This window comes from Myiozetetes cayanensis, unplaced genomic scaffold (genome assembly GCF_022539395.1).
Source record: "Myiozetetes cayanensis isolate MyiCay16 unplaced genomic scaffold, myiCay2020 scf2-11, whole genome shotgun sequence".
NCBI classification, from domain to species: Eukaryota; Metazoa; Chordata; class Aves; order Passeriformes; family Tyrannidae; genus Myiozetetes; species Myiozetetes cayanensis.
In genome coordinates, this window is record NW_026087411.1 from 80,803,113 (window position 1) to 80,815,162 (window position 12,050).

Consider the following 12,050-nt stretch of genomic DNA (forward strand, 5'->3'; position numbering starts at 1 on the left):
TTTCTCATCCTAGAGATTAGAAAAAGATGCAAAATATTCAAATTTTTCATCTGCTTCTTGAGGACAGGAATAAAATTTAACTTTTCTTACCTTTGAGTATAAGCATAGAAAAACTGCAACATGCAGACTTCCAGTGAAAGGTGTTTCTATAAAAAGATATGAAACTTGTGTCATCAGGAAGTAAAAGGGACTTTTTTTTGCCAGGGCAAAACTGACAATGATCTAATGTCTGAGTGTCTGAATATGCAGCTTATTTCATTAGGATATTACCAAATGTCCCTTTAGAAATCTTTCTATAAAGTTATTCTCCTTTTTCTTTTTTTTTTTTTTTTTGTTATTCCCTCTTTTCCTCACTTCTCTTTCCCACCTGAAAAAAAACAACCTGATGCAAGGAATAAACCTGTTTCCCTAATGTAAGCAGCAACTCCCCACAAAAGAAGGCCTTGTACAGTGTTTTTTGCTATGTTTACTACAATCCTGCAGTAGGCAGGATTTTAGAGTTGTTCAGTAAATAGCAATGACTTAAGAAGGTATGAGTTCCCTCCAAAAGTTATTCCATCTATTAGATACTGTGAAAATTTTTGCAGTTTTCTGCTCAGCTTTGTGAATGAAGCACCTGTATCACCAATGTTCTAGGCTTCATTAAGAGGACATTAAACAAATTAATAGCATCTCTACAGTTTTCCTACCTTGTCCTTTGCTATGGCTGGAGGCTGCTTCAAAACTTCTTTCACGGTTTGTATGACAGTCTCTGTTCTCATAACACTGATAGAGCGAACCAGCTCGACCAGTAGAAGTTGTTCTTCACCTGCTGTAGGTATAACCTGAAAGAATCAAATGTATGTCACAGATTACCATCACAGACAATAGCTATGCTAAAATTAAGACAGCTGGCCTCATGGGATTGAAACGATAGTAATTAACACTCCATCTAGAGACTTGGTATCACTTACTCTTCTCCTGAAGAATTCAGGAGGATTATCCCATTCTAAAATGGTAGCTCCCTGACAGTACAGCTGCTAATCAGAAATGTAAATATTGTATATATTTCATTGTATTTTTTCCAGTGGACTGTCCGAATTTTTTCTTCCTGCTTCTAAATCACTTAAAGCTATTACCACTATTTGAAGTGACCACTATAGTACAGACATACCTTTGTCCTAGAAGTATTTTTGTTTTGCCTCCTTTCATTCCATACAAATGCAATGGCAGCCATGAAGTGAACACCATGATTCATTGAAATCGGACCCAAAAGCTCCAGGATCTGTTGCCTCAAATTCTAAAACGTGAAAGCAGAACACATACTCCTTTAGATAAGCACCTCAGCATTATGTTTAAAACAACTAGCTACAAACTCATACTTGGATGGCTACTATCACTAACTCTTATAAAAATGGAATACTGCACCAGATAAGGTGAATTCAAACTGGACTTTTTCATACACAGGACATGTTGAATAATCTTTTGAATAATACAGATTTGGGTAAATTAAAGGAAAGCTGGGATGTACAGAAAACTTGCCATGTTTAACCAGAGTAGAATAGTTTATCTTTTTTAGAAGATACATAGTATTATAGACCATCAAGAAGTATATCCCCATCCTTTCAGTGCATAGGAAATGCTATAGGCAGCACAAATACAACCATGGATGCTGTCTGTGAAAATTCCTTCAACCTGAATGACAAAGGTTGAAAAGGATGTAGCAGCATCATCACAAACAATATTTGAGAGCATTCAAATTAAATGAGGAAATCTTAATTTAAAACATTTCAAATTATGTTTTCCTATTTCACACCACGAAACACAAGTCTGAGCTGATAAGAAGGTGAAGCAGCATTCTCAATATTATTTGACTCTTTCTCAGGTTCTCTTCTTTATGATCACCAGCTCACTATCTGCTACGGCATTTCCCCATGCAGTGACATCAGTGCATGGGAAGAGAATGAGGAAAGGAACCAGTTCACAAGTGCTCTTACATAGTACTAGATGTTTTAAGAGGAGAGTTCTCTTTTGTCAAGATTTTACATTACTACTGTATATCTTTTGAGGCGTAAAAGGGTGGCTTAAATCTTTTCAGGATGGATTTCATTTCGTTTGCAGGAAATAAAGAGATGAGACATTATTGCCTTGAACCAATACACTCGAGTTTAAAAGCAGATTGAATACCCATTTATAAAAGTCTTGTTTGTGGGGTGAGTAGATGAGGATAAAGCTATTAAAACAAATTCAGAGTTAAGGGAAGGGAACTGAAATTATTTTCATTTCAAATTATTTCATAGAGGTATTATTAAACAACTTAAATTATCCTTGATATTCTGACCTTTGTTGACCCAAGATTAATAGTGGTAATGGATGCAGCAGCAGCAGTAGTTTTCTCTGAAGAATCTGCAAGGTGCAGGATGCTCCACAGCAAAGTCACAGAAGACATGATCATATGCAAGATAGATAGTATCCCATTGCGTGCTTCAATCAAGTGCTTCTGATCTACATTAACCAAAAGCTAGTAGATTTTCAGGGGAGAGAAGAGAGTATTAAATATCTACATAAACAGCATAATTAAAAGAGTGTAAACTGAGACTTAAACGACACGGGAGCTTTTAACCTTAACTCTTTCAAAACGGTTTGTCAATAATTCTTATAGTGCTTATAAGTTTTGATTCTGTTAAAATAACAGTTAAAGAATCTTCTGACTCAGCTGTGAAATATCAAATGTATTCTGAACATGTGAGGTCTCATGTCTACAGCAATCAGTTTTGTATCACCTATCTATTCCTTAGCAAAACAATTATTTCAGAATTTTAAGTGTAACAAATACTCTAGGCAAAGTTATTTACTTACATGAACGGAAGACACTTTCAGTCTCTCTTAAATGAACAGAAGGGAAAGGGGTGTAAGAACAGGAAAAAAAGTGCAAAAACAATACTACAGAGAAAAAAGGGTAAAAGCTTCTTACAGAATCTGGGCCAAATTCTTAACTGAGACTGTGCTCAGAATATCAGATCTAAAAATACTGCTTGACTTAAAAGACAAATTGTGAATATGCAGAAGGAGCAGAAAAATAATGTCTTGACATATTGCAAGATAAACACAAACCCAGACAAAGTAATACATTAAGCATCAGTCTGGGAAGTTCCAGTAGCTTTAAAAAGTGGCATTTTAGAGGTTTGAAAGTGAAGGAGTTCACTCTTTAGTTACTTCAGGGTAACCAAAAATAAAAAAAGCAAAACAAGTAAACAACTCTTAAAAGTACAATTCATAGAAAATTGTTTCTCTGTTTGAGATGTGCATATTATCAACAAAAACCAAACTTATAGCTAAATCAACATATTCAGTATTTCTCCCACTCAGATTTAATTTGACATGTACTGCATAGGAAACTCAGATACCAGATAAGTTTACCTGATGATACTGTGTAGATGGATCCAGGAGGCAATAATGAATTATTGTTGTGATCCCTTCTAGTAAAGTAAGAACCATATCTGGGGGAGTGACTGATGCCATCCAGAGAGGCCTAAAAGAAGAGATTAAATGTTTTTTAAAATGGGTTAATCTGATGATAAAGTAATGCCACCCAATCAAAGGTACTTAAAAAGGTAATAGAACTCTACATACACATACCTATTATCAGATAATCCAGTTTCATATTTATACTGCTGAATTAAATTATCCAAGTTCCTGCAGAGCTGAAGAGTCACTGAAACAACCACCCTTTGAAGAACTTTTCCCATGTAAGGCAACGTAGAAGTGATAAGGCCAATCCACTGGGGATGCATTTTACAGGCACAGTGCTGGTGTAAAGCTCGTATCACTGCGCAGAGAAACATGCCTTGGCAGGTTATTGGCTGGGAATGTAAATACTGAAGAGAAGTCATTGGCTGCTGGGGACCAATGTGCTCCAAGTCCGTTATGACAAAGTCAAACCCTGTTTCATTTTCTTCAGGCACAGTCATTACTCTGTGTTCCAGCACAATCAGCCGCTGAAGTACTTTTAAAAGCTGTGACTGCAGAGTACTGCCATTGTCAAACTCATCTTCAGAAAAATTTATAAGGCTGTCTTCAGAGAAACCTTCTTCTACAGCCACTATGTTTTTTCCAGCTATCTTTTCACTGTGCCATTTCTGTGCACTGAAGATAGAAGACAGCAGACAATGCAGGATCACTTTCTGGACCTTGCACTTGGACAACATGTCTGAAATAAAACTAGGAAAGCCTTTGGCAGAGCTTTCTATCACTTTTGCCAACTCAGCAAAGAGAAGCGTCAGGATTTCTATACTCATCATTTGCATATTACGGTTTCCTATTAGATCTTGTGAGGTGACTTTCACATGAGTTGGATAGTGGCTCCGCATGTAGTACAAACACAAGGAGATAAGAATTTCTATGTACATAGAGCTCCGGAAGTTATGGTTGGAATCAACTGGGATGTGACTGTAGAAATCCTTGCCCATAACAGATATCCGATGCCTGGCTAGAAGATTCTGGAGCAATGAAAGCTGAGGAGTGTACGCGTTGTTGACACTGGTAGTGGAGATGGCACTTACAAAAGCTGAAGGATTTGTTTTCAGAATCGCTTTAATTGCAGAAAAAGCATACAACGTCCTTGAAGAGTCATACAGCTGGAGATAAAGCAGCACATGTTGATACAGTGGATGGATATTGAAGTTAGGAGATTTTCGCATTCCTGGGGACCCCACATCACTTTCTATTTCTGAAATTTCTCCTTCTCCACAACTGTACCAATTTTCTAAATCAAGACCATCACTAAAGAAGACATTTGTTTGCTTAAGCTTTTCTGTTTGTGATTTCTTCTTCTCTTCATCTTTCTTTTTGGCTATTTTCACCTTAGGCTTTGCACCTGGTTGCTTACCAGCCTCTTTGACAATTGTTTCTTTTTCTGACATTTTTTCTGGTAGCTTTCCTTTAAAGCTGAACTGAATACTACTGTGGCTTCGCTTTCTGGACTTTGATTCAGTGGAAGAAAGAGTGAGATCAGAGAAAGATTGTTGGCTTTCTGCAATACAAGGTGAGGAGTTATTTCTTGAAATTTCATCTCCTAAGCTCTCAAGTCCAGTCTCAGTTGAGGCTGACAGCAACTGCGAGCTGTCATTACTAAGCAAACTACTCTGACTGCTTTCAATATTTTGATCATCATTTTTTGCCACCTCTACAGAGTTATCCAAAGAACTGAATTTACATGAAGTATCCTCAGAGTGTATACTATCTTTAACTAGTTCAACTTCTTCTCCGAGACCACTTACAACTTTGCATATAAGATCTGTAACCACTTGTTGCACAATTTCATCAGGTGAGTCTTCTTTCAGAGTCTGAGAGCTATCTTGAGCACTCAGACTTTCTGTTTCCACTTCATAACTGATGTTGTCTCCAGTAGATGACTGAGAACAGCCTGAGTCAGAGCTCTGCAGTATTTCCAACTTGATGGTCAGGAAGGTCAAAATCAGACACAACCATTGGTATGGTCTCACTGCTGGTACTTAACAAGGAAAGCCTGTCACTCAGAGGATTCACAGTCAGGCTGAAGTTCTCCATTTCATCCATAGCAAGTGGTTTTTCATTGCCTTCTTTAGGTATAATAAGTTGTCCTTGGTTTACAGGCACATGGGAGAATGCTTAAAGAACACAAAAAATGTATACACATAAGATTTTGTTCTTCAGAATAAGAATTTAGAAATAAAAGTTAGAGTTTAAACTCTTATTAAGACTTCAGATTATAAAGACATGGTAAACAGTGTCTTTCCATTTCACAGCAGAAAAAAAATGTTAAATTATACATTCACATTACACAAACAAAGCAAGATTATTTTAGCAGCACACCTTAGCAAAAAACCACAATTCTCCCATGAAATATTACGCAGTTGTATCTGCTTTTATTTTCATAAAAAAAGAATTAGTAGTATGGTACTAAAATTGCACAATATGTGCAAACACCTTCAAACCTTATTGGTATGTTTTCAGCCAGTCCCAAGTCACTGGTCATAAAAGCATTTCATTTCTTGGTTAAGCTTCAAGCCACATTCCTAATTTCTACCAAGGCTCAGTAAGACATAAGAAAACACTCTGCATTAGAACACTTGCATATCACCTTAATTTGAGAACAATAAAACTTCAATGTCACTTGAATTAGAAAAAAACTCACACAAATGCACATATAAGCAGTAGCTATTCCAGCACTTGTGTTTTTGAGTTACCCTCAAAAATTTCTGCTGTTTCTAATGTTGCACATAAACAACAGTCAAAGAATTTATTAAGGAACTTCTTACAGTCTTCTTGTGTACATACCATCAGCACAGCTAAACTTCTGCATGAACTGCTTTTCATTTTCTTCTTCAGGGTGATTGGGAGATTTAGTCCAGTAACATTCAGCCTGTACTCGCTGAACAGAAACTCGCTGAGTTTTCGGATGAAGAAGGAGGAGGAGCAAAGGTTCAAGAACCCTTGCAATGTCATGTCTTTGAAGCACTTGATTTAACCAAGCTTGTCCCACTGACCATGTAGAACCATCCAAGCTATTGAGACTGTCCAGCATGATAAACAAAGACCTAGAATAGAAAGGTGAATGAATCTAGCAGAAATTCTGCACTGCTCACAGAGCAATCCCATTTTAATCTGATATATGACAAATTTTAACATATCAGTACATACTCCAGTGTCTTCTCCAAATAAAACACTATTTTCTTTGCAATCCAGACTTTGCAAACTGAAGTTTTATATTTTAGTCTAGTCTAATGAAGAAAGGAAGAGCTAGTAATAGAGTCTGTTAAGATAGTTGCTCTAATAGTAGCAGTTGTATACTTAGTTCAAATATGTGTAAAGCTGCTAGCATAACAAGCTTTTGTTGCCTTCTGAGTGCTAGCATCATTAAAAAATATACAACTTTAAAAGCCAGTTCACAAGGATACATGGAAAAGATAACTTATTCAAAGATTTTGTCTTCAAGAATAGAGAGGAGAAATATACTTGACAATTTAGCAGTTCCTGCTGTCACTATTTTCTTTTTTTAATAGTTCTAGCCTTTAGAATCCTTTCCAGACTTGGGAAAAAATAATACATACATTGGACTCTGAATTTTACCTACTGTTTTACATCCTCCAGTAGTACATATTTAAAAGCTTTAGCTGTACACATAGAATTTATCACCACTTATGCAATGAGTGATGGTATCAAGCCAAAGAAATAACAACCTTTTTACTCCACTTCCTACAGCTAAGTATGCCTTAGGAAATATAAATAAACACTTTTCCACAACACTTGTGCTAGCTAAGGAAGACAAACCTAGTTCAGAGTCTGGATCACTTAGTCTTTTCTAAGAAGGTACTCTGAACACAAAACAGAAATCCTCTGCTGCTTGCTATAAATGTCCTCTTGCACGATACACACAAAACAGATTATGGAAAAGAACTTTCATATTTTAGTATTCGCTTGCAATTTTTTTCTTAAGTTTTCTTAATTTTATTGTTTCTTTCTATTTCATATAATTCAATTCTAGGCTGGCTTCTCTCTCCTGCTTTTGTTTTTATCAAAACACAGCAAGAACTCAGTAGTTCTACTGCACTGTAGTTCTCCAATTTCTAAACACATTATTTTGCCAGTATAATGTAGTTAAGATTTTGAAGTAAAACTATTTCAACTGAATCATGCTTGCAATCACCAACCTGTCAAAGGTACGGCCAAAGGAAGAAGATTTGTTAATATGAAGGTCTCTGGTGAGATGCCACAGCACTGCAAACTTAGCATGAGCTTCCATTCTTACTTTCTGTGGACCAAATAATAAGTTAGATCTCTCAGAATGTAAGAATTCCTGATAAGAACTGGAACGAGTCATACAGTAGCTTAAAAGATATAATGAAATTATTAAAATTAGCTTTTTTGACTACACATTCAAATACTATTTTCTAATCTTAAAACCAGTAAAACTCAACAATAGGTCTCTGTGAGCAATTTAGCACCATGAAAGGACTCTCCTCCATAATGATCTTAAATGACTTAGTTTCAAAATCTAGCTTGAAAAAAGTTTTAAAAGTTTTAAAAGTTTTAAAAGTGTGGTAGCTTGAACAATACTCATTTTACTTCTGCAAATTACACAACTCTGTTTTCAGTGAGGTTATCCTGGCACTAGAAGAGATCACGAAGAAACGTGCAAGCTTTTCAATATGAAAACTCAAGGAAAAAGAAACAGAGAAAAGGCAGAGAAAGAAAAAGAATTACTAGCTATAGCATCTGTAATGATGGGATTAAACACAGTACACATGGCAATTAGGGAATGAAAATAAGTTGGCTAGAAGGAGACATAAGAATTTTCTAGCTAGATATGTCATAGATAAGAGTTCTTCAAATTTAGCTCTGGAACTTTGAATTTTATTTGGACAAATAGGACATGCCCAAAGGACTTATAATAACTAGTAATAATATACAGAATATTCATTAAATTATACAATATCCTGAGTTGGAAGGGACCCACGTGGACCATCAAAGTCCAACTCCTTATATTTAATGGTAAAAATGGTCCAAAGTAACAATTGTTATGTTTATCTCTTTACTGGGGCTGATCAAGGCAAAGAGTTATTCCAGCAAGGCTGCAAACAATAAATGTCATGCTGTGATTTGAATACGTGGATGCAATAGACAAGGAAGCTACTAAGCAGTTGTAGGGGTGAACAAAGCACAGCATTCAGGAAAATTACACTGAATAAAACATCAAAATTACTTTCAAGTACAGTAAGGGCTTAAACTGAATTACTAGATGACAAGCAGAGACAAAAGGACAAAGATTTTCACTTGTTTGTTCTTAAAATATATTGTTATAGGGAATGAGCAACAGGTGTTTACCTCCAACCAAAATGAGACAAAATTAAAATTTGTTAAAAGCACTGTGACAATTTGGAATACTTCAGACTTCATTTACATCAATACCACTTCAGAAGCTTTGCAACAGCTAATAAAACTAGTATCTGCCATAATAACGAAAGCTTTAAGTAAAAGCTACGAAAGTTACAGAAAGGACACAAGACAAATCACATTAGACAAAAACTAAAAACAAACAAAGCAAAACCACCACCCTACGTCAGAAACAAAAACCAAGAGCGACAGTAGCATCCTAGAAAGTAAAGCAAACATCACTTGTATTTAGAAAAATATGCTTCTCACAGGTAAACAACCCATAACACTGCTACAAAATATATACAGTTACACAAAACAATGCACTAACATCTGCTGAAAAGAGTGAAAATACCAATTCTCAAACACATACTGATGACTCCATGTGAGCCCTTGCAACCCATGCTGGGAAGATGTATGAAATTACTGTTTTCACAGGAAGGTTGGCAGAAATGAGAGAGTGCCACATCCACAGTCACAGCAGTTCACAGACCTGCCTAAACTAAAAATCATCACCAATTTTAACAATACAGCAAGCTGTGAACTGCAGTGATTGACAGAGTGGCTCACATTCACTTTTGTTGACCTGGTAACTCTGATAGAAAGGTAAAAAGATAACTGTTCGTGAAGTCACACAATCTTGTGTTGCTAGAGTGTGTAACCATTAATTCTGTTGGGGCTGTGAAAACAACTCATGGATCTAAAATTTAAAACACTACAAAGGCCTCAACTCAAGTGTCAAATTGACAGTCTCTATGTGAAATAAATTTCTAGGTGAGGAAAAAAACTAAAGTACCTGTCATAACAAGAAGAACTCTTACTAACAGCAGCAAAAGCTAAGCATGTGCTCTATATATTGGGAAGTAGCGCCTATTGCTGAATGCTGAAAAATCTCTTTGTCTAGCATAAAACTAGAAGCTTATCACAGAGCTAAAATAACATTTAAAAATATGCAAGGCAACATTTTTTCAATTTTGAAGTTATTTATACCCTCCTCTGAAGGGACAAGTCCTTTTTCCACATGTATTTCTATAGTTACGTACTTAACTCATATTTTAGTAAATATATGAACAACTTGCCTTGTCTCTGTGAGTCAGCTGCTGACTAATAACATCTTCACAAATGCTAGAAGATGGAACGAGGTTGTGCAGCTGGTAGAAGAGCTCCACACTCTTCTGATGATGCTGAGGAGTTCCATCACCCAACTGGTCCCAAAGAGTTAAAGCTATATGCTTTGTACATGAAAAGAAAAGTTGCAAGAGACACAAGTGAGTGACTACCATGCCTTGTTTTGCTCTAGACTACATTGAGCTCTATGCAATGATGGGAGACATTATATTTGAGGACACTGTGACCAAGAGGCAATCTGTAAAATAGTTCCTTTTCCATGAACAGAAGGAACTGTTTTAAACAATGCAATTACTTACTACACAAAAATTTCCTGTTAAGAGTCAGAACTCTCTAGAAATCAATTTTCATTGAAATACATAATATACTCTGTTGCTGATTATCTTTTGTAAATGATCTCTTACATAAATCACACAAATGCAAAGATTGGTGTTTAGCAGAGTCCTACATTATGCACATCTCAGTTTTATACCTTTGCTGATAAATGCTGCTATTCAATCAGGGTTTGTTTATATGTTTAAAATATTCATTTAAACAAGGATTTTCACTCATGTGGTCAGTAAGAGAATTGCAACAGGAAGACTTACTGTGTATTTTCATTTAGATTTTAACACAGTTACAACTGTTACCAAAATACTCAGTAAGAAAATCTGGTTTACCATACCAAGGATGGAAAGGGGGCAAAGACTTCACCAGAAAGGTAAAGAAGCATAAAGAAAACAGCAGTGAGGTACTGCATCTTACCTTGAAGAAATCTGTCTTTTCAGCCATATATCTCAGATTGCCTTGAGTAAGAGGAGGTCTGATGACAACAGCCACTCTTCCCTGGTTAGGACTAAGAGGCTGAGCAGTTTCCACACTGTTCAGATTTTCTCCAGTGACAAGAGCAACAGATTGAGTCAATCCAACCAAGTCCATCACAAGGGAAATAGTAACACCCTGAACACTGAAATCACTTGCTTGCTTGCAAGCATGCATTAAAGTCTGTAGCCACAGTGGAGGCTGTACTTGTTCACAATCTGAAATAAAAATCACAGATTACATATTCATTTAACAATTTTAAATATTATGGATTTATCCTCTTATATCCCATAACCATATGAACAATTGTCCTTTATCTTTCATATTTTAAGTCCATTGTATGGGATTAGGAAAATGTATGCAAGAGAAATAATTCCTGATGTATCTTTAGGATAATACAATTAAGAATGCAATACTGTATCACTTCAAACATTTAGTAACCAAATATGAATAGAAAATTTTGAAAAGGAAGATAAAAATAAATTCTATAGAAATGTATCCAGATCATTTCATGCTTTAGGTAAAACTGAACTTTTAGTAGTTTATACATACTTCCATTCACTTTCCTCCTTCTCAAAATTTTTGACCAGCAATCAGACCTTAATACTGTAGGTCTTAGTCTGAAACAATTCTGTGGTATATTTTAGAGATATATAAAAATACCTAGGACATTATTATATTATATTATATTATATATTATAATATACATATAGAATTATTTACATACCTAAACTAAGTTTGAACTGACAAAAAAATAGAGATTTTTCTGACAACACTTTAGAAGTTTCTGTGAAAATTGATGTTATGTGTGCAGAAACTTGATCCTACAAGACCCTACTCTGTTTTCCCTGTAGGTGGTTGTTTTCCCCTTCTTACTGTCCGCTCACTTAATGCCATACTATGGCTTGATAGTGGAAGTGCCTTTCTCTGAAGTTCGCAGTCAACTCTCCCAGTGAATATTGCACCCTTTTGCTTTAGAGATACCCAAGTAACTTCTCTTAAAACTTCTAAAGGACTCTATTGATCACATTTCTAAAAAGGTGAATGCTTCCAGAATCAGACACAAGTGAAAAAGTGTTATTTAACAGGAACAAATACAGTCTCTATTTATAATCAAGTGAAGAACAATGCAATTTCTAATTTATATCCACAGCAGTTAATTTTGGAGTGTAAACTGGAGCCTAAATACACCTAACAATTCCATACAGTGTTCTAGAGTTTACTGATAC

At 35.7% G+C, this 12,050-nt stretch overlaps 1 protein-coding gene across 1 annotated transcript in view; it reads right to left on the minus strand.

The window, feature by feature from the left end:
- DOP1A (DOP1 leucine zipper like protein A) overlaps positions 1–12,050 on the minus strand; it is a 63,556-nt gene that overhangs the window by 15,784 nt on the left and 35,722 nt on the right. The window contains 11 exon segments of the mRNA XM_050314429.1: positions 91–146; positions 690–824; positions 1,154–1,279; positions 2,321–2,500; positions 3,400–3,511; positions 3,619–5,429; positions 5,431–5,627; positions 6,298–6,557; positions 7,671–7,771; positions 9,972–10,124; positions 10,765–11,039. Of these exon segments, the coding sequence (XP_050170386.1) occupies positions 91–146; positions 690–824; positions 1,154–1,279; positions 2,321–2,500; positions 3,400–3,511; positions 3,619–5,429; positions 5,431–5,627; positions 6,298–6,557; positions 7,671–7,771; positions 9,972–10,124; positions 10,765–11,039 (3,406 nt within the window).